General features: G+C 34.8%; 1 protein-coding gene, 1 long non-coding RNA gene and 1 pseudogene across 2 annotated transcripts; 1 reads left to right on the top strand and 2 right to left on the bottom strand.

Annotated features, from left to right (window-relative positions):
- Positions 1 to 10,854: 10,854 nt before the first annotated feature.
- Positions 10,855 to 11,940, bottom strand: LOC125594615. The gene has a single exon (XM_048770747.1). The coding sequence runs from the start codon at positions 11,938 to 11,940 to the stop codon at positions 10,855 to 10,857; it is 1,086 nt and encodes a 361-aa protein (XP_048626704.1).
- Positions 11,941 to 16,925: 4,985 nt separating this feature from the next.
- On the top strand, positions 16,926 to 19,850 carry LOC125594616. Its single transcript, XR_007329923.1, has 2 exons — positions 16,926 to 19,395; positions 19,586 to 19,850. It is a non-coding gene; the product is annotated as an uncharacterized LOC125594616 (long non-coding RNA).
- Positions 19,851 to 20,260: 410 nt separating this feature from the next.
- Positions 20,261 to 21,269, bottom strand: LOC125594614 (annotated as a pseudogene).
- Between the last annotated feature and the right edge of the window lie 2,798 nt (positions 21,270 to 24,067).

Here is a 24,067-nt window from a genome sequence, read left to right as displayed (position 1 = left end):
CAAACGGCAAGGCGCTTAGAGAAGATGCGATTAAGGAAGAATACTGAAGGCTCCCTCACAGGCAGGGAGTTCATTTGATATGAAGGCTCTCCTCAAATTAACTTCTTGCGAATGGAGTATGAAAATCTGAAGATGTATGAAAATGAAGACATTAAGGTCTTCACGGATAAGATAGTTGAATTGGCAAATCAATTAACTTATCATGGTGAACAGAAGTCGGATGTTCAACTCATACAGAAGATACTCATTTCTCTCCAACCAAGTTCGATAGCATAGTCAGTGTGTTGGAGCAAACAAGCGATTTGACTTCAACAAAGATATGACAGAGTTGATCGGGATTTTGTAGGCTCATGAAGCAAGGCTGGCTGCAAGAGAGGAAAGCACCAGTGAAGGAGCATTCGATGCTCGTGTTAAGCACGAAAATTCTGGTGTTACATCAGACACAACTCAAAGCGCCGAGGAGGCAAAAAGTGGTGTGGTTACTGCAAGAAGAATAATCATACCGAGAGCGAGTGTCGGAAGAAACAGAAGAAGGATGACCCAAAGAAGGATCACCAAAGTAACAAGGAGTGTTACAATTGTGGCAAGTTAGGCCATTTTGCAAATCAGTGCTACTCAAAGAAGAAAGAGAAGGCACATGTGAGTCTCGAAGAAGACTCGAATGAAGATCACATGTTATTCAGTGCAAGCGAAGCAGCAACAACAGTGATGGAAGATGTTTGGTTAGTAGACAGTGGAGCAACTAATCATATGACAAAGGAGGAGAATTAGTTCTCAAGGCTTGATATGAGCATCAAGGTTCCAATAAAGATTAGAAATGGAAGCACGGTCATGACAGCCGGTAAAGGTGACATTACCGTCATGACTAAAGTGGCAAGAGGACCATCAGAAATGTGTTCTTAGTTCCGGGATTGGCGAAAAATTTGTTGAGTGTTCCACAAATTGTTTCAAGCGGATACCGGGTGAGTTTCAAAGATAAGAGATGCATCATAGATGATGCAAAAGGAATGAGGATAATGGATATCCCAATGACTCACAAAAGCTATCGAATCAGGATGAGTTCAACTCAGATAGAAGAAGCCATGAGTGCTAGTGAGCAAGGAAAGATAGAGACATGGCACAAGAGACTTGGTCATGTAGGCGACAAAAGGTTGCAACAAATGCAAGACAAAGACTTGGTAAAGGTGTTACCAAAGTTTAAAGTCAAGAAGGAAGCATGTAAAGCGTGTAGACTTGGAAAGCAATCACGCAAAATATTCCCAAAGGAATCTCAAACTAAGACAAGAGAAAAGCTTGAGATTGTACATACTGATGTATGTGGGCCGATGCAGCATCAATCCGTTGATGGAAGCCGATAATTTTTGTTATTCTTGGATGATCATACGCACATGTGTTGGGTATACTTCATGAAGTAAAAGTCAGAGACATTCTCACTGTTCAAGAAGTTCAAAACAGTGGTGGAGAAGCAATCGGATTGTACCATCAAGACACTGAGATCAGATGGATGTGGTGAGTTCACTTCACGAGAATTCAACCAGTTCTGTGAAGAGGAAGGAATCAATAATCAAGTCACATTGCCTTATTCACCACAACAAAATGGTGCAGCGGAGCGCATGAATAGGACCTTGGTTGAGATGGTTAGATCGATGTTGGCAGAGCAAGACTTACCGCTCAAGTTATGGACAGAAGCGGTATACACTGCCTCATACCTTCAAAACCGTCTACCATCAAAGGCGATAGAGGAAGATGTCACTCCTATAGAGAAGTGGTGTGGACACAAGCCAGATGTGTCACACATGAGAATGTTTGGTAGCATATGCTACATACATGTCCCAGATCAAAAGAGGAGGAAGCTAGACGTCAAGGCAAAGCGTGGAGTCTTTGTTGGATATAGCAACCAATCCAAAGGCTATAGAGTTCTCATCTTGGAGAATGAGAAGATTGAAGTATCAAGAGATGTCGAGTTTGAAGAAAGCAAGAAGTGGGAATGGAAAAGGCAAGAAGAAGTGATGAAGACATTGGAGTTGTCTATAAAAAACACTCACTCGCCTGAGGAACAAACCGAATTTACATCCAGTCCTGAGGAACAAACCGAAGTTACATCCAGTCCTGAGGAACAAACCAAAGGTACATCCAGTCCTGAGGAACAATTCGGAGGTACTTTCAGTCATGTTCTCTTTCAAAATGATGATCATGATACTAGTAGTGGAGATGAAGCGGCTCAAGCTATAGAAGCTTGTCTTCATGCAAATGAATAACCATACACTTATGATGAAGCGTGTGGTACCAAGGAATGGAGAGAAGCGATGAATGAGGAGATGTCCATGATTGAGAAGAACAAGACGTGGAAACTAGTGGACAAGCCAAAGAAGAAGAATGTGATAAGTGTGAAGTGGATCTACAAGATCAAGACCGATGCAAACGACAATCACATCAAGCACAAGGCACGGCTAGTTGCAAGAGGGTTCTCTCAAGAGTATTCTAGTTGACTACCTTGAGACGTTTGCTCCTGTCTCAAGACATGATACAATAAGAGCCATACTTGCCTATGCAGCTCAGATGAAGTAGCGATTGTACCAGATGGATGTGAAGTCAGCCTTTCTCAATGGCGATCTCAAGGAAGAAGTGTATGTCACACAACCACCTGGCTATGTGACACACGGGAAGGAACACAAGGTGTTAAGGTTACAAAAACTTTATATGGTTTAAAGCAAGCCCCAAGGGAATGGTATGGAAGGATAGATTCATACTTTCTTCAAAACAGTTTTAAGAGAAGTATGAATGATGCGGCTTTATACATCATGAAGCAAGGTGGTGATGTGTTGATCGTGAGTCTATATGTGAATGATATAATCATCACAGGAAGCAACATCCAGAGCATCAACACATTCAAGGAGAACATGAAGAAAGAATTCGAGATGGTGGATCTTGGATTGTTGAACTACTTTCTTGGAATGGAAGTAATTCAAGACGATGGAGGCATATTTCTTTCACAAGAAAAGTATGCAAACAAACTTGCAGAAAAATTTGGGGAGCGAGACCGCAAGAGTGTAAGCAACCCACTTACACCACAAGGAAAAGGAGTTGAAGATGACAAGGAGTATGGAGATCCAACTAAGTATAGAAACATCGTTGGAGGGCTTTTGTACTTGTGTGCATCAAGACCTGATGTGATGTATGCAAGCACATATCTCTCAAGATACATGTCATCACCTCGCATGAAGCACTATCAAGAAGCCAAGAGGGTGTTAAGATATGTCAAAGGAACATCAAACTTTGGAGTGTACTTCACAAGCGTGAAAGAACCAAGACTTGTAGGTTACACGGACAGCGATTGGGGTGGTTCTAAGGAAGCAAGAAAAGCACTTCAGGTTATGTGTTTACTCTTGGATCAACCATGTTTTGTTGGCAATCAAGCAAGCAACAAACAGTGGCGCAATCAACAGCTGAAGTAGAGTACATAACCGTGTGTGCAGCAACAAATCAAGCAGTGTGGTTACAAAGACTATTTGAAGACTTTGGTCAGAAGTTTGAAGGAGGCATTCCGATCTTATGTGACAGCAAATCAGCAATAGCAATTGAGAAGAATCTGGTGCAACACAGAAGGACAAAGCACATAGAGATCAAGTACCATTTCGTGAGGGAAGCTGAGCAGAAAGAAATCATTGAACTGAAGTACCATTGGACGGTTCAAGGTTTGAAGATTAAGGAAGCAGCTTGGAGTCAAGTTGAGATATGATTAAGGAGGAGTGTTAAACTATAATCTAATCTCTCTTTGATACATTTACATAAGTTAGTTATTTATGTTATTACACAAAGAGTTGTAACTCTTCATGTTAAGAGGTGTGTCTCTTAGCCTAATGATTTGATCTCTATATAAAGATCAATCATTTGATGTAACATAAACACCGAATTTCAATAATAAAAATTATTTCAGATAAGTTACATCATTTTTGGAACTATCTAAAGTAAAATTTAACATCTATCTTATTTTTTCTCTCAAACTCGTGTGTAACACACAGTGATCGTTTTGTAAGACAAGCGGTTGGTAAAATATTAACAAAAAAAAAAGGAGAAGTCAGAACCGACACGGAGAGCCACCACTTGGTGTTTCGACGGACCTGCCGTGTTTTGGAAAGTGATGTCACGCGCTAGGAATCTCTCGCAGACAGCAGCTGGACCCCACAGGAATATAATATGAATTAGGTTAACGGCATCATCATTAGTTAAAAGGACTATAAACACAAGACTTGTTTTGCTGGAATATCACTTTAGTTAAACGGATTTATAATTTTTATCTTCATTTAAACGGGCACGCAAGTAACTAAAAAATATAGAACATATTTAATGATATAAGTATGTTATATAATATTTCGTTTAGTCACAGATAAAAATGATATTAATATACATTTACTATTGTTTTTTTTTATTATTTTAGAAACAATATGTTTATCTAACTAATAATAAAATTTTCATTTTTAGTTATGTAGTTCTTTTACATATTTTTTACGGTTGTTTTTCTCTTTATTATTATAATAAATTAAATTAAATTAAAATAAATTATTTAGAGTTTCAACACATAAATTATGAATATTTTTTTTTGATGTTTTAAAATTTTCTTATAAATATATTGTTTTTTGTCACCCTCTTATAAATATATTTATATATATATTTAGTTTAAATAATGAAAAAGTTGATTTTCACTATTATTTTTTTAACACAATTTTCACTATCATTTATAAAACTAACTTGATAACCTAACACATTACTATTTAAAGATTTACATATTTATTTTTAAAATTATCAAATATACCATATCATCCAAAATGATTAAGACTTCTAAACAAATATTATTGTTTAGCTTTCAGGGTAATTAGTAATTATACCATTTTGCAATTATCTTCGTAATTTATAATTACTGTTATTTAGTTAACAAATTTACAATAATGATTTATAATTAAACTAACTGCACCATTTAAAACTACGTGGAAAGGCAAAGAAGGCACACAATGAAGAGAGAAATTCTTATATAGCATGCAAATTCGTATCAGGAACACAATGAAGACTTCGATATCTATAAGCAATTTTTTTTTTCTTGAGCAAATATCTATAAGCAAATTATAAGAGAGAAATTCGTATATAACATGCAAATACACTTCAATGAGGAGAGTAAGAAGCAATTTAAAGTTTCACTTGTGGAGAAACAGAGAGCAAAAAAATATGTGACAGTGGAGGTGATTGGTTTGACTATAACTGTAGAAAATTTATTTTAGAATTTAATCTATAGGATTTTTGATTTAGTTTTAAGAAATGTAGCTTTAAAATTTCTACAGCTAAAAAGATGAAGCTTTAGAAAATAATTTTTTTACAACTATTTTTTGTGTATTTTTGCTATAGCTTTTATTTTTGGTTGAGCTTTAAAAACTAAGATAAAACATGATTGATAGTATTTAATGTTGTAGATAAAAATTAAAGCAAAAGTCAATTCCTGCAGTCCAACCAATTACCCCTAACAAATCTGTGTTTGAGTACATAAATAGGACTTGAGTTAATCTCATGGGAACCGTCTAGTACTTATCCCCTTCCACATAAGCTATGCAACCCTACATGTCACAAAACTAAAACAAACACCACGACTCGGATCAAAAAACCGACAACAAAAAGAAACTTTGACTCACCTGGTGACTACTTTGGTTGATGAGGTCAGGCTCCACAAATTTAGGAAACTTTCTATGTTTCTTCTTGCCATATATTTTGACTGCACTTGCTCTCCTGACTTCGTAGAAGATACTTTGTTGCCACCAGAGAGTCCCTCAGGATGGTAGCTTTGTGATAGGAACACATTCAATTATATCACCATCTCGGGTCTGTCAGTCACATCCAAAGTTATAAAATTTCGTTAGATAAACCATATCTTCTTTTTTTTTGGAAATGTCAACACAATTTGTACTGTTTGTTCAATTAAGAACAAAATAAACAAAACCAAAAGGTAAGAGAAATCATCATGTGTAGTGTATTAGGAGAGAGAGAAAGCAAGAATCATCAGATTATGAAACTTACCAAGTTACCGAGATCAATCAAAACATAACACATACTCAAAAGAAGAATTTCCCTACCTGAATGTTCTTGACGGCAGGTTTGTTCAGCCTATTCCAATGCTTCTTAACATCAAACTCATGCTTAGATACGCCGGACTTTGTGGCGTCGGATAGAGAGAAGAAACCGCACAACCATAAACACAATAAGAAACTCTAGCTTGGTTCTTCAAAATTACAAATTAACATGATTTTGACACATGTCAGTTATATATTTAAAAATGTGATATATGTCAAACTATCTCATAATCAAAAATATATATACTAAAATAATAAAAAAACTTTTCTTAATAATTAATTATAAATTTTATTTGATATTATTACTATTATTATTATTGTTTATATAAAGTTTGGTTTTTCAAAGTTGCTAATTAAAATGATTGTGACACATGTCAGTTATATATTTAAAAATGTGACATGTCTTAAACTATCTCATAATCAAAAATATATATACTAAAATAATAAAAACGATTTTTCTAAAAAAATTAATTATAAATATTATTTAATAGTCTTATTATTATTATTACGATTTCTCTTAAAAATTAATTATAAACATTATTTAATAGTCTTATTATTATTATTTTTATTATTATTATAATGTTTGTTTTTTTTTTTCGAATGAATGTAAAATTTTATTCAATCAAAACTTTGTACATCAAGTGCTTCTGTTGTGTTTGTAAGAAACTTCTATACTCTAGATTCTATGGAAAAAAAATCCCTTCATGGTGGTCTCTCTCTTGTTGCAAACCAAGTGGTCAAGCTCTCCTCAAGATACTTTTGCCCCAGCCCCTTGACTGAGAGTAGCTTGAGTCTGATTGTTTTATCTACAAACTTGGTGATGACATTCACAGTTTGTGGCTGTTCTCCATGTCTACGGGCATTTCGCTCTCTCCACAGCGCATGTACCGTAGCTTGAAAGGTGTAGCGGATAAGGAACTTCTTCGTCGGTGGCAGGCTTGTGTTGGAGATGATCTCTACAACGTCATTCCAAGATGTAGTGAACGCATTCTGGAGAATCCCACCAGCCAGTGATTTCCAGATCTGTCTTGAGTAGTTGCAGCTGAAGAAGAGATGGTGGCATGTTTCATCAGCTGCATCACAGAGCACACAGGCTGTGTTTGCTGTAGCGTTCCACCGGTTTATCCTATCACATGCCTGCAGTCGTTGTCGGAGTGCAACCCATACGAGGAAGGAATATTTCGGTGTGTACTGTGTGAACCATACCCCTTGACTCCACTCACAGACTGCCTGAGCCGATCGCAACTGCAGCCATGTTTTCTTTGCAGAGAAAACACTTGCATACTTCCCATCTCTCTGTTTCCAAAGAGGAGTATCCTCCTCCCCACTGACTCCATTCCTAAGCGCTTCTAATTCATTCTCAATCTCATTCAGAGGGCTCTCACGGTGTCGTCTTCTTCGGTGCTTACTCAGGACATCTGCAACAACAGCCTTATCAGATATGCCCAGAGCAATGCACCCTCGTTCTCCTATCTCATCCTTCAAGCAGCCAAGCTTCGACCACGAATCATACCAGAAGGAGGTTTCTCTTCCATTCCTCACATCTCTTCTGAAAAACTGTTTCGCAAGATCGCGTAGTTTCAGTAATTTATGCCATACCCATGATCCCGAGGTTGAGTTCATACTCACTGACCAGAACGATCCCTTTCGAATCAGATAACACTGCACCCACCGGACCCAAAGCGAATTTTGAGAGGACAGAATTCTCCATATTAGTTTTAAGGCGTGAACTGTGTTTACCTCCTTAAGAGGTCTCAGACCCAGTCCTCCTTCTTGCTTTGGCAGACAGACATCCTTCCAGCTAACTTTTGCTTTGCTAGTTTCCAAGTCTGGCCCTGACCACAGAAACGCTGAGCATAATTTTTCAATATCGCTTAGACAACTGCTCGGGAGCCTAAAAGCTTGCATCCAAAAGTTTGTGAGACTTGTGATGACTGACTTTATGAGTTGCAGGCGACCTCCGTGTGATAGGAATCTCCCAGTCCAAGACTTCATTCGCTTTCGGACTCTCTCAACCAAAGGGAGGTAGTCGTGGACTGTCATACGCTTTGTCAGGAGAGGGAGTCCCAGATATCTAACTGGTAGCTGACCGGAGACAAGAGGAAAATCTCTGAGAATGTCCTCCGCTTCGTTTGATGTAGTACCGGCTATGTACAACGAGATTTCTCAAGGCTAATCTTCAACCCCGATGCCTCTGCAAACTCTTCAAAAATCCTGAGAACCCCTTCGATGGAGCGCTTTGAACCATCAGTGAACACTATAAGGTCGTCCGCAAAGCACAAGTGTGTGAGCATAATGTTCTGACAACGCGGGTGGTAGCCGATATGCTTCCTCTCAGCTGCTTTGTCTAACATATGAAACAGAACATTAATGCAAATAACGAAGAGATAAGGAGAGAGTGCACACCCTTGTCTCGAGCCTCTTGTGCTCTGAAAAAATCCAGCTAACTCCCCGTTGACTTGTACTGAGAAGGATGCCGTGCAGACGCACAACTCGATCCAGTGTATAAACTCCTCTGGTATGTTCAGAGCTCTCAGCGTGTTCAGGAGGAACTTCCAATGAACAGAGTCGAAAGCTTTGGCAATGTCGATCTTCATTGCGCACCGTGGGGTTATATCTTCCTTGTGATAGTCTTTCACTATCTCTGTAGCCAGCAAGAGGTTCTCCACAAGCAGCCTGTCCTTTACGAACGCTGACTGGTTATGAGAGATGCACTGAGGAAGCGTGGCTTTAAGTCTGTTTGCGATAATCTTGGAAATCACTTTATACAGGACGTTGCAGCAGGATATCGGCCTGTAGTCTTTCATCTCCACTGCAGCTTCTCTTTTAGGTATAAGAGCCAGAATTGTAGAATTTAGACCTTTAGGCAGAAATCCCTTGCTAAAGAAGGATTGCACCGCGACTGTGAAGTCTTTTGTGATAACACTCCATGAAGCCTTGAAGAATTCCGTTGTGAATCCATCAGGCCCTGGTGATTTGTTGCTCGGCATATGAAAAATCACCTCTCGAATTTCGTCTTATGTCACTGGCTTTGTGAGTAGTGACCTCTCTTCGTTACTGCACCTGAAAGGAAGGATCTCGTGCAACTCCTCAACTGTTTTGCTTCGAATGTCTGATGGTTATGTGGTGAAAAACTCTTTGAAGAACCTCTCAGCCTCAGTTTTTATTTCATCCTGCGAAGAAACCACTCTACCATTCGGACATTTAATTTCCCTAATACCGTTTCTTACTTCTCTGACCTTTGCGGCATTATGAAAAGCCTTGTTGTTGTGATCTCCTATTTGTAGCCAGTGAAGCTTTGACCTTTGCTTCAGAACCTTCTCCTCGATGCCTGAAACTCTTTGCCATCTTTCATTTGCTACCATCTCAGCTTGCGCATTCTCATGTGATGGATTCCGTAGCAGCTTCTCCTGCTTGCCGCAAAGATCCAGGTAAGCTTCCTTCACCTTCTTTGTTAGCTCGCCCAACTTTGATTTGCTCAAAGCTCGGATCTTTGGCTTCAGGGCTTTTAAGGATTTTGAGAACCTATAAAGCGCTGAAATTGAGACAAATAGCGGCTGTGTATCTCTCCAGAATTCTTTAACGGCTTCAAGGAACTCTGGCATGTCAGCTAGAGCATTTGAAAACTTGAAAGGCTTCCTCTTGCCCACTGCCTCCGGCTTTAGATGGAATCTTCCTCTGAGATGATCTGAGCAGCCTCCTGCCTCAAATACTCCATAAGCTTGAGTGCGCTGATTTAACCAAGCTTCGTTGATCAGAATCCGGTCCAGTTTTTTACAAATGATACCCTCATCGCGCTTGTTACACCACGTAAACTGCGGCCCCTGATACCCCATGTCTGTAAGTTTGCAATGTTGAACTACCTCCTCAAAGTCTCTCATACCAGCCGTAAATAGCCCTGCATCTTGGTGGTTTGAGTGTTCGTCTCCTTCGAGGATTTCATTGAAATCTCCCATGGTGACCCATTCCTTATTGCGGAACATAGGTGAATCCTGATGAGCTTTGAGATCCTCCCATAGTTCCTTTCTCCTCTCTGCTAGGTTCTCTGCATAGACAAAGGAGCAGAGGAATTCTTTTGTCTCACCCTCCATGAGAACCGACACAGTGATGATCTGATCCGACTTGAAAACTGGAGTCACCCTCGTTTGAGGGTTCCAAACTACCCATATTCTTCCCTTCCTACTATGCTCATAGTTATTTACACAAGACCAGCCCGGAAAAGCTGATGAAATTATTCGCTTTGACTTGCTCTCCTTTACTCTAGTTTCTAGTAATGCTCCAAACTGAAGCCCCTTATTCTGAATCCAGCTATGTACAACGGTGTGTTTTGCGGCCTTGTTAAAGCCTCTCACGTTCCAGAAGAAACCAGTCATTGAAAAGATTTGCGAGACCTTTTTCCCAGTGTAGCTGGGTTCTCTATTTCCTTTCCAACGCCTTCAGATAGCACTTTATGATTTGTTTTTGAAGCTCTTGGGAGTGAAGGCCTCAAGCTTTTCTCTTCCACAGATTCCAAATATTTCCCTTGCTCTGTCACCAAGCTGTTATTCTCTTCACTATGATCACCCTTTCTTTCTGGAGTTGTGGGGTTTTCTCCCATTGTCTCCACTTCAGCCACTGTTTCCTCTTCTTCGCTTGAGTTTCCCTTTTCATTCTCTGATTCTTTTTCCTGATCCACCAAATCGCCATTCTCGTCTACTTGATTCAGAGTATTGAAGCGCGATGCGGTTTTGACCTGACCATATTATGGTGATATCTTGGGGCTGTTACTGACTTTCCCTGGTGATACATCAGACCAACCCGCTACCACTTCACCCTCTTCAATATCTTCTATCACTTTCTCAACCTCTATCTGCTCTGGCATTTCCATTCCACTTCCACTTCCACTTTCTAGAATTTCCTTATTTCCCTCCGTGATAGCCAAATGCTCTTTAGCCTTCTCCCTTGCATACCCTTCCTCTATTATCTCAGTAACTGTTTTTTGTGTTTCTTCTTTTTTGTTCATGATACAAGCCTTTTCCATGTGCCCCCATTTGCTGCAGGTGTGACAGCGGACTGGTAGTCGCGGGTAGATGAACTCAACCGTAGTAGCTTTCCCATTCTTTGTGAAGTTGATTTTCTTTGGCAACTCCTTGGACAAATTCGCGTTCACAAAGATTTTTGCAAGCTTGAAATTGGAACACGATGCTGTTTCAGGATGAAGCTTCACCGGGTGTCCTACTGCGCTTGTGATAAAGCTCAGGCCCTCCCACGAGAACATGTTCAAAGGAACGTTCTTTAGGTAGACCCACATTGGGATTGATGTGATCTCCTGTTTCTCTTTTAGCTCCTCCGGAGTCCATTTCGTTACCACTAGAGGAATGTTTCTGATACTCCACATCCCCCTTCGTAGAATCCGAGCTCTCATTTGTGGGTCTGGGACTCGGAACTTCATTGTGGTAGAATCGACTACGTACACCTCTACAAGTTGCCCCTTTCCTCCTTCTCTCCAGATTTTGTTTACCACGGCATGGATTCTAGCGATGTGAGGCGCAGAATCCAAAAACTTCCCTATCAGAAAATCCTCCCAAAGTGGGTTCGCGTTGACGACCACTTCATCTGGAATCTCTACACTGAGTTGCCCTTCCAGATTCGTGATGTGGAGATTGTATCTCCTCAAAGCTTTTTTCTCCTGAGCTACATCAACCCACGATGTAGCTTTTGGAGCACGTTCCTTACTTCCATGTACCTTCCCCGAAGAGTCACCGTTCCCATTCCCTTTCGACGTGTCATTCTGATCCTCCGACGGTGGATCTGTGCCCGATGAGACCGGCGGCGGCGCCGAAATCATGCTGAGAACCCTAGGTCGCGTATCGCCTCAAAATCGCCAATCACCTTGTGTTACCAAAATGGTGCGTTTTTCCAACTTTAATCACCTCTATAATGTTTGTTTTAAAAGATACTAAAGATAGAGAATTATAAAAGATAAATATTATATTTTAAGAAAAAAATATTGAAAAAAAAAAATTGTAAAATCCTACAAGTACAATAAATTATTTAATAAAAACAAGAAGAAAAACTAACTTTAAAAGAAATAATTTTACTTTTTTAGAAGTCTAATTAAAAGAAAATCGTAAAAGTACTATTATTATTTTCTTATAAGTAACTAATTTTTATTTTTTAATAGATAATTGTATGTTAAAAAATTATGACCAAAACTAATTACAAATATTTCACATCTATATTTAGGTTTAAGCTTCCACATATTATTTTTACAAAATACAATAGTATTTACGTGAAAAGTATTTTTTTTGTCATCAACTTATACAAACTTATAAGTAACTAACTTTTCTTCTTTTTTTTGTCATGAAAAATATTACCTGAGTATTTTCTTTAATTTTTTGGTACAACTCAACTTTTTATTATCTTTATTACATCTTATGATGCTAACATAACTTTTAATTTTGATGTTGTTGTCATACATAAGTATGTGTGAATATGATGAATATGTATTTGTATGTATAAGCCAAAATCTATAAATAATTAAACATAATTGTTTTCTGTTAAAAAATAAAATAATTGTATAAAAATCTAAAAGAAAAACTAATTATAAAATAAATAATTTCCTTTTTAAAAGTCTAAATAAAATAAAAATGTAAATATAATTTTATTTTTCTTATAATTAACTAACTTTACTTTTTTAATAATTTTGTGTTAAAAAATATGAACCAAAATTAACTTCAAATATTTAACCTGATATGATTGTGACATGTTTCAATTAAAAAAAATAGATTATGAATATGTCACTAAAAACTGAAATTATGTGAAAAGAACTTCTTCTTTTCCTAAAATTTTAACTAAAAGAGATTTCTAAAAAAAATATTTTCTAATCTTAACCATCTAAGACCTTTTCTATTTTTTAAAAAATTGAAAACATATTAGTGATATTGAAAAAAATGAATTTTAAAAATTGCAACTTTTAAAAATAATTAATATTAACTAAAACTAATTATTTTATCGAAATTTTATTTTTTTAAATCCTAACGAAATATAATTGTAAAATATTATGTAATATTAATTTATTTTTTTTAAATCCTAAAAAAATGTAAAATAATATTTGATAGTTGTGTTCCTCCTTTATAAAAAAATCCTGAAGAAAAGAATTTTGTATCATATTTTTAAGTCGTAACCAAAAGAGAATGGTAAGAAATTATTTGATAATATTTTTAAGAGAGTATTTGATGATGAACAAGTATTAAAAACTTATTTAATTAAAAAAAAGTGCAAAATTAGTATTGATACAAATTGTAAAAATAGTAATTTTAATTTTTTTTACTAATAACTTAAAATATTTATTTGATAGGAATTTTGTTTTTCTAAAATTTTAAAGAGAAGATAATTGTAATAGGTTATATGACAGTAATTTTCACTTTCTAAACTCTTAAACAAAATTATAAAAAAGTATTTAATTTAATTTTTTTATTTTTTAAATTGTAAATAAAAAGAAGATTTATACAATAGAATGTTTTCCTTTTTTTTAAAGCCTAACAAAATAAAAATTTAAGAGAATTAGGCCAAAAAAACACGAACTTTGCAGGAATTGCCAAAAGAAACATGAACTTTTGAGATGACCAAAAAAACACAAAACTTTCGTTGACTTTAGAATTAAATAACAATATTTTCGTTGAGTTGTCAATTTAACACGCCGTCAGCAAATTTAACAGAAAAATTTGACGTCGTTTATTGTTGGCGTTAAGTGAAATAAAAAGAAGTAGACCATTGGATTCGAACTAGGGTTGGTTGGGAGAAATTGCAAGGTATTTTACCACTGGGCTAGTGGCACTTTCAATGGAGTTACTTACATATTTAATTTTATTTGGTATTGATTGAATATAAAAAATTCTCTATTAACTTTAAAAGATCTTTAAAATTCCAAAAAATTGAAAACAAAAATTCTAAAATTAATTTTGAAATTAAAATTAAAAATAAATTTTTATTTTTTTCTTTAAAAAAATCAAAAATCTTACAAATTTCAGTTTTTTGAAAATTATTTCTAAAAATTGAAATTAATTGTACACACATAAAAAGATACCCACATATTAAAATTAAATTAAAATGCTTAAAATAAATATTGTACCCAATATGAGTGCAATTTTAATTTTTAGCTGATAATTGTAATTTTAATTCTTTTCATTTTCTTTGAATTTTTAAATTTTTTGGAATTGGAATTTTAATTTGTGGGTATTTTTTGTAATATGTGGGTATTTTTGAAAAAAAAATTGGAATTAAAAAAAAATGAAAATTTTGGAAGATTTTTGATTTTTTAAAGAACAAATAAAATTTTATTTATAATTTTAATTTCAAAATTAATTTTATAAATTTTTTAGAGAATTGTTTTATATTCAATCAGTACCAAATAAAATTAAATGTGTTAGTAACTCAATTGAAAGTCCCACTAGCCGAGTGGTAAAATACCTTGCCATTAGTCCTAATCAACCCGAGTTCGAATCCAGTGGTGTGCTTCTTTTTATTTTCAAATCATGTGAAACGACGTCATTTCTTCTCATTTGAAAACGACGTCGTTTCGCTTAACGCCAACATTTAACATTGTCTTAACCGTGGGTTCACGGTGTGCTAAAATGGCAAGTCAATCTTAAGTTGCTTAATAAACTAAAAAAAGTCAATAAAAATACAATATTCGTTTAGCCAAACTCGAGTACATATTTGTTTTGGCGATTCGTGTAAAGTTAATGTTTTTTTTGGCCGAATTCTCAAAAATATAAAGACTTATTTAATAAAACATTAAATTAGTACATAAGAACATGTTTAATGTTGTCATTGACTCGATCGGTGTATTTGAATTTTATTTTATTTTTACTTTTCATTCAATTTTTTATTTCGGGTTGTGTTCAGTTTAAACGTTTAAGTATAGTATTTTCTCTAATTCTAAGTACAAAGTTTATAACAATTCATCTACTCACCATGATTATAAAATACAAATATTAACTTGAACTTATGTCTGAAAACAGATTTTAATTATAAAATAAAATGATTTATTATTTTATAGTTTTTATTAAATTAAAACATCAAAAAAAAACCCTTTGCAATTCAACGGGCTCGTATCATGTAAATAAATAAAGTTGCTTACCAATTTCTTAGAGCAGCACAATTTCTTCTTCTTTCCTTTCTCGTACTCACTGAGAATCTCTTCATGGTAGAACGTTGCATGCATGTACGTTCCTGTGTATTCACATACACCAATAATTCTATGACATACATACTAGTCAAGAAAAGTTTTGAAAAATGTGACAAGTATTACTAAGTACATATCCTAAAAAGTAAAAAAAAAAACAATCAAATTTCTTTCAATCACGTACATGCCAACTCTCTAGTTGTAAAAAGAAAACCGCTAATTTTTTTTTTGCAAATATCGACTAACTACTGTGAACTCACTCTTTAACTTATCCATCTGAAAGGTTGCTTCTTGGTTGACAAAAAAAAAAAAGTTGCTTCTTCTACAGAATGGGCAATCTAAGTTAAGATATGTAAGCCCACTTCATGGCCCAAGTGTTCATCTCAGCCTAACTGGTTTGTTACTCAAGGGTGTGAAGCTGAGCAAACGCGAATTTTGGGTTTGTATTGATCAATTTTCGGCTTTTGTTTCCAAAGGACTGAGTAAGACAGAGATCAAGTCAATTCCCGAATGCCGTCTGTTTCAGAATGAGTATGCTATTGAAGCTATCAAAGTAACTTCTCCATTACTCTAAGCTTACTATGTGATAGATTCCCTAGAAATTATCTGCATAGAGTTGGAGTTATACTTCACTTGTCGTTATGTAATCAGGACAGGAGGTGTCTGCAATTGTGTTTCCATTGATTCTCGAGGTTCTTGAAGTTTTTGCAGCTTGGTTCTACAAAAATTTGTGTAAAGACAAATGATGGAGTTGTTCTTGCAGTCGAGAAGAGTATCACGTTACCCTTACTGGTAAACTCTCGCTGTGAGACTTTTGGTGGGCTTCTGCTCTTTGCTTTCTTAAAGTCTCTCCTTCTTTTATTCAGAAGCCGAGCAGTGTGGAGAAAATCATGGAAACTGATGACCATATATGTTGTGCAATGATTTGTCTGATTGCTGATGCATGTAATACTTGTTGAGCACGCACGAGAGGAGACATAAGTGAGACCGCTCTCTGTTCCTACTTCCTAATCAGCTCTGCCTAAGAAGGGTCATAACTTTTTCTTTTTCTTTTACCTCAGATTTATGAATTTTACTATGGGATCATTTGTAAACACGTTTCAGGTTCACAATTGAATTGAACGAAATGAAAACATAGTTTTCTTAAATTGACACATGTCCTGTTTTTTAAACCTAATCCCCCCTCCACAAAGTTATGTATTGATTTTGGCCTTGTGAGTTGTTGCATAATATGAGTTAGACCACTTAACTAGTACCACTTTCAGTTACAACAGTACATGTGGCACCAAGCAAAGATTGTGTCTTTAAAAGGACTAAAGGAGGCGTTATGAATTTTCCTCTTGATAGAGTTTTCAGCGCAATAACATTAGAGTTTGGGAAGTTTTGTTTTGGTGAGAAGAACAATGCATGAAGTTTGATAGGAATAGTTAACATTTTCTTAAGGAATACATTATTACATCAAACCATTTCATAAATGTTAAAATAAAGATAGAACTCGGATCAGACAGAACAGTCGTAAGGGATACAAATCGAATTCAACCAATCATTTCGGTTGATAAAGGTATAAACCGAGTACTTCTGAGCTTCTTCATCCGTCATATTGGGTTTGTACACATTCTACACGGTTGATAAGACCCAAACCCCAGTTCCACTGTTCTTGTACTCTCCATACCTCAACGTCCTAGGGTTCCATGTGATCCAACCCCTCGGCTCAACCATGTCTCCTAAAAACATCTTCATAACAAGAACCGTTGCAAACGGCTTCCAAGGCCATCCAAGTTACAGAGCCGGCTCAGAGGACAAACCACACAAACCATCGTTCAGTGCATACAATACGAGAGAACATAATATATTTATTAATAAAAGTTATATAAATAGTAAAAGAGATAGTGAACGAAACAAGACAAATATATCAGACGGTTTTGGTCCCAAATAGTGATGAATATTCAATTCTTTATAATTTCAAGGAACGAGAAGGAACATTCATTCCTTATCATTTTATTACAAATATAAAATTTAACGAATATGAAAATAATGTATAGACATAAAATAGCAGGAATAGAAAAATAGTTGTTTCATCTCAAAATTAACAAGGAATCATTTGTTATTTATTAACAAAAAATTATTCTTTGTGAATGTTGATTTTTTAAGAATGATAAGAAATTAAATATTTATCTTCGTTCTTTGGTCACTATACATTTAGTTTACCATTCTGATATATTTTTAATTTCATTTAGAACGTTTAAGTATTTTTAATGTCTAAATTATATTTGTAATTATATATTTGTAATTTTAAGCTACTAATGCAAATAGTGATGCTGCAAGGAAACAAATTGTAATCACTTCAGCGATGGAAAATTCAATATTCCTAACTTAATAACCCAAAATAAAAACTTAAGAAATACAATTTGCCATCAAAAAATGTTTTTTATAAATATTTACTCTATTCCTCAGTGAGTTTTGGGTAAAATACTTAGTAAATAAATATCTTAGTAAATAAATAGTTATATTTGGGTAAGTAGTTACATTTGGGTAGACAGTTATATTTTTAATGTCAAAATTATATTTGTAATTATATATTTGTAGTTTTAAGCTATGGATGCAAATAGTGATGCTGCAAGGAAACAAATTGTAATGGAAACACTTCAGTGATGAAAAAATCAATATCCCTAACTTAATAACCCAAAATAAAAACTTAAGAAATAAAATTTGCCATCAACAAATGTTTTTTCATAAACATTTAGTCTATCATCCTAATATATTTGTAATTTAATTTTGAAACGTTTAAATATTTTAAATTTCTAAATTAATTCAAAATACTTAATGAAATTTAAAAAATATCAGACATGTTAATTTCATAAATTAAAATCAAATCACATGACCGAAAGAAACATTACTCAACATGTTCTTTATAAAAAACAATGGAAAATTTAGATAGCAGAGTGGTTCGGAAAATTCAGATAGCTACTACACCCAAAAAAAATCAGATAGCTAAAATCATTCTTTAATTTTTATATTTATAAATTCTCAATCATTTGTATAACAATTAAATGATGATCAATCCCAAGACAGGAAGGTCGACAATAGTAAAGAAGATAGTGAACGAAATGAGACAATATCTTGAATTCCTTAAAAAGAGAGACACTATCTTATGGTGAATGATGCAACAGGAAGACAGATTCATTAGACTCGAGTCAAAATGTCATTAAACAAAAGAACATAAAATTAGCAATAAGAAAAAATAAAAATTAGACTTTCAGTAGATAAACTTAGAATAAATATATACAAATCATATATATTGGATTGTGTTGTTATACCAATTTATTTGTAAAGAGATGTTCAAAAAGTTTCTAAGTTAACACTTTTAATACTAACGAAAAGTGGATCAAAATCATGATTTCATATATCTCATCAAATTATATTTTGTTTATATATGTTTTCGTGCAATTTAATGGAATGTAGGATATGTAGTCAAATAATTTTGGTCTCAGTCAAATTTCTTGTGGTATGTTTGTTGATATTTTATTTTCTTCTTTGGTCAAAGATTGTTGATAATTTCTTTCTTAAAAATAATAAAACCAAATCCATATATTAAGAATATATATAATTTATATATTACAGGAAAGAAATTGTAAATAATCTTATACAATATGTAATTTTGTACCCATATAGGAATTTTGACTACGAGATGGGACAAAAACAATTCGACTACATATCCTACATTCCATAAAGGTTAATAAAATTATAATAAAAAATTAATACTTACATTTCAAATCATCTATACTTAAATATATAAGATATGATATCAAAAATGTCTAATTAAAACTTAATAATTATTTTCAAAGATATCTTACCCAAATATAACGTTTTTAGCAAATATGAAAATTTTGTTATGGTAAGAAAATAAAATGAAAATGCAGAATATATTGAGATTATTTTGGATTGATGTGTTTAATTCTATGACCAATAGTCCTATAAATTGATCTTAAATTTGCAAACCAATTGTGTATTCTTCACTAGACGAAAAAATGAGTTTCACAAAGACCTTTGTAACCTGCTTTTTTGCAGCTATATTTGTTATTTCGGTGTCCATCCAACCCCATATGGCTTCCCGTATGGTTTTAACTTTTATCTACTAAATTACTGCAATTAATTAACTTTTATCATTGAAAATAAAAAGCAATATATTCACAAATAGTCTATGCTGTGTCTTTCGTATGAAATGATGCAAAATATGGGGTTTTATAAATATATTTTTTATAGTTATATACACAATAATTAACTTAATGTAATGTTTGTGTAGATAGCACAAAGAAATATGATCCGGTTGTTGTTACATGCTTAAGTACTGTATGTACGAGTACATATACATCAAGAGAATGTGAGGGTTATTGCATATCAAAGGGGTACAATAATGGAGAATGCCGTGCTTTGGATCTTCAGAAACCTGTAGGGCCTGACCATTGTTGTTGTTATTATGAAAAGCGTTGATCAGCTAAATTCCTTATCTTGAGAAGTATGTGATTTCGCATAACAAAATATCATCAAATAAATTTCATTTGATCAGATATGCTATTTGCAACTTAAACACACACAAGCCCGATTATGTTTATAGTGGCAGCCACATCTTTTTATCATTATTAGCTATTGGCGTTGGTCAACATTGAGAACTAAGTCGTTGTAGTTTTATAAGAACCGATTTTAAGCTACAGATGCAAATAGTGATGATACAAGGAAACAAATTGTGAATGGAATCAATTCATTGATGGAACTTCAATACTCCAGCTCAATTGTACCCAAAAAACAAATAAAAACTTTAAATAATGCAATCTGCCATAAAAATGATATATAAATATTTAGTTTATCATTCTAATATATTTGTGATTTCATTTTAGAACGTTTCATTTTTTTTTATAAACTTAAAATATATTAGGCATATATGTTTCATGAATTAAAACTATAACCGCATGAACGAAACATGAATTGATAATTCAGATATTAAAAACACTACCCAACATTTACTTGATTCAAAATCATGTTCTTGACAAAAAAAACTACAGTGGGAAATTCAGATAATGGACGAGTTCGAAAAATTCAGATAGCTAAAATCATTTTAAACTCAATAATATGTGTAATAATCAATTGGTGATCAATCTCAACTAATCTCTAATACTAGGATCTAGAAAAGATATGAAAATACAGAGCACAAACACATTTTAATGTATTGATAAAATAAATAATGATTCGACCAACGATATGTAGGTTACACTTCACAACAATAACATCTCAAAGACCGAGCGAGAAAGGGAAACCGGTCGAACCTAACCAGCCTCCACCACCAATAAACTGACCAGCAGTATATCTCTGAGCTTCAGAAGCAGCTGTGATTACCTTAAAGCCCCTCCACCTCACTCTCCTTGCAGTTTCAGCCCCTGCTCCTTTGTTCGCATACTCTCTATAAGTCAAAGTGTTCAACGCAAAAGTCCCTGTCCACTCGGACCACCTTTCTGGTCGGATCACGTTAGAAATATCAGACTGCATTATCACTGTTTGTGAATACTCTTTCCACAGCCGACCAGATACGTCGGAAAACTACTTCTCACGGGCTGCAAATCTGATGTGGCACCGATCCTACATCTTTGGATAACGATCCCTGTGTTCTGGTTAGGATCAGTCCTTCCTTGGGCCGTGACCATGTTTTTTCTGGCCGGAGTTTGGTCGGCGAGCATGGATGTCGCAGTCTTAGAGAACGACGGCGGCGTTTCCGAAGATGAACGGTTCCGACGATGAGGCACTTGACGAAAAACTGACGGTTAGAATGGACGCATATATTGTCTTGGTAAGCTAAATATATCACATTGGTAAAAAGCGGAGAAGTCAGAACCGACGCGGAGAGCCACCACTTGGTGCTTCGATGGACCTGCCGTGTTTTGGAAAGTGGTGTCACGCGCTAGAAATCTCTCGCAGACAGCAGCTGGACCCCACAGGAATAGAATATGAATTAGTTAAAAGGACTATAAACACAAGACTTGTTTTGCTGGAATATCACTTTAGTTAAACGAATTTATAATTTTTATCTTCATTTAAAACTAAGGTAAAACCTGCCCTAAGGGCGGGCAAGTAAGTAAAAAATATAGAACATATTTAATGATATAAGTATGTTATATAATATTTTATTTAGTCTCAGATAAAAATGATATTAATATACATTTACTATTGTTTTTTATTATCTAAGAAACAATATGTTTATCTAACTAATAATAAAAATTTCATTTATAGTTATGTAGTTCTTTTACAAAAATTTTACGGTTGTTTTTATCTTTATTATTATAATAAATTAAATTAAATTAAATTATTTAGAGTTTCAACACATAAATTATGAATAATTTTTTGATGTTTTAAAATTTTCTTATAAATATATTGTTTTTTGTCACCCTCTTATAAATATATTTTCTTAATTTAAATAATGTAAAAAGTTGATTTTCACTATTATTTTTTGAACACAATTTTCACTATCATTTATAAAACTAACTTGATAACCTAACACATTACTATTTAAAGATTTACATATTTATTTTTAAAATTATCAAATATACCATATCATCCAAAATGATTAAGACTTCTAAACAAATATTATTGTTTAGCTTTCAGGGTAATTAGTAATTATACTATTTCGCAATTACCTTAATTACTGTTATTTAGTTAACAAATTTACAATAATGATTTATAATTAAACTAACTGCGCCATTTAAAACTATGTGGAAAGGCAAAGAAGGCAAGGCCACATCAGGAACACAATGAAGACTTTGATATCTATAAGCAATTTTTTTTTCCTTGAGCAAATATCTTTTTTTTTTACAACAAGACATTCACAGACTCATGTTGACTCTGTAAACCAAAACGGCAACTCCGCATCCATATGAACGACGAAAGACGGTTGTTTCCTAGCACTACGTGCCAAGCTATCCGCCCTTTGGTTCTCCGTTCGAGGAACATGGATGATGTCTGAGTTGAGGAAGCTTCTTCGTAAAAGCTTGATATCTTCCAGGTAGCTTTCGAATGCTGGCCATTCTTCTGGTTCTGAAACCATCTTCACCAATTGAGAACAATCCGTTGCAAACGTTACCTGAAACTGTCGTAAGTTCTTCATACATTCCATTGCCCAAATCAACGCCTTCACCTACGAGTGAAGAGGTGATAGACACGCCCTTACATTCCTTATTCCTAGTAAACCATCAAAACTCGGTAAGGTACTATACCATCCTTGTCCCGAAAATAGATCATTCTCTTTCCACGAACCATCTATGAAACACCATCGTCCTGTAGTTTCTAATATAGGTCTGGTATGTACTTGCCGCTCCCTTCTTTGATCAGTGATTACTTGTGCTTCAGCCCAAATCGTCGATTTCAGTTCTGCTAATCGAATTGTTTCCTTTGGATCATTATCCAGATTACTAAACACTTTATTGTTCCGACCTTTCCATATATACCATAATATCCATGTGAATTGGTGATCAGCTATCTTTGGAGTAACCCTCCAAAAGAGATGATCCATGTTACCAAAAAATGAACAAATAGGAAAATAGTTCGGATTCGATGGTATCTTAGATAATGCCCACACTTGGCGTGCTGGAGGGCATTCAAAAAACACATGATTTATTGATTCCTCCGGGTCTCCACATCGAGCACAACAAATATCTCCTTGTATCCCTCTCCCCCGAAGATTCTTCATTACCGCTATACAACCCGAAAGGAGTTGCCATAGGAAATGCTTTAGCTTCGGCGGGCACCGCACTTCCCAACAGAAAGCTTTTAACGTATCCACTGTGGGTCCATAAAAATCTGGTGGTTTTTCCTTATCAGGATAGACCCGTTCCACTTGATACCATGATTTGACCGAATATTTCCCATTATTAATGAAATGCCATCCATTCCTATCTTCCATCTTGTGTCTACTTAATGGAATACTTTCAATAATTTGTGCATCATGAGGATCCACCAAAGCCCTAGTTGCCTCAAGATTCCAAGTCCGGGATTCCAAATTAATGAAGGAATCCACTGTGAGATCCGGGTAACTGTTGTGAATATTTTTGTTTGCTGGTCTCGGGCGAGTGGCTGGGATCCAAGGATCATTCCATACTGAAATAGATGAACATGTTCCCACCCTTTTAATTAGTCCTTTACAAACCAGAGATCTAGCAGAAATCATACTTCTCCAGCCATATGACGAGGAGTAAGATCGGATCGGTTCAAGGGGTGAAACATTCCTATAGTACCGTCCTTTAAAGACTCTCGAGAAAAGAGTATTTGGCTTCTCAATCAGCCTCCACAGTTGCTTTCCAAGCATCACCGTGTTAAAATCCATAAGATCCTTAAAACCTAAACCACCATTATCTTTAGGGAGACATAATTTATCCCATGATTTCCAATGCATACCTTTTGTGCTTCCTCCTGGACTCCACAAAAATTACGCTATTGCACTAGTTAATTTTTTAACTATAGCTTTTGGTAATCTATAAACAGACATGACATGATTTGGCAGAGCCGTAACCACCGACTTAATGATCACCTCCTTTTCACCTTTAGTAAAATATCTAAAAGTCCATCCATTTACCCTATTGTTCAAGTGTTCTTGAACAAATCCAAACACTTGGACCTTAGATCCACCAAGGCTTTCGGGTAATCCTAGATAAGATCTCATTCCGCCTAAATTCTGAATACCCAGAATATCTCGCAACTCTTGCCAACTAGACTCTTCAATCTTATGTCCAAATTGAATTGAGGA

Source organism: Brassica napus (genome assembly GCF_020379485.1).
Source record: "Brassica napus cultivar Da-Ae chromosome C1 unlocalized genomic scaffold, Da-Ae chrC01_Random_3, whole genome shotgun sequence".
NCBI classification, from domain to species: Eukaryota; Viridiplantae; Streptophyta; class Magnoliopsida; order Brassicales; family Brassicaceae; genus Brassica; species Brassica napus.
Note: the sequence above shows the minus strand (reverse complement) of the source record. Positions and strands in the feature narration are given on the sequence as shown.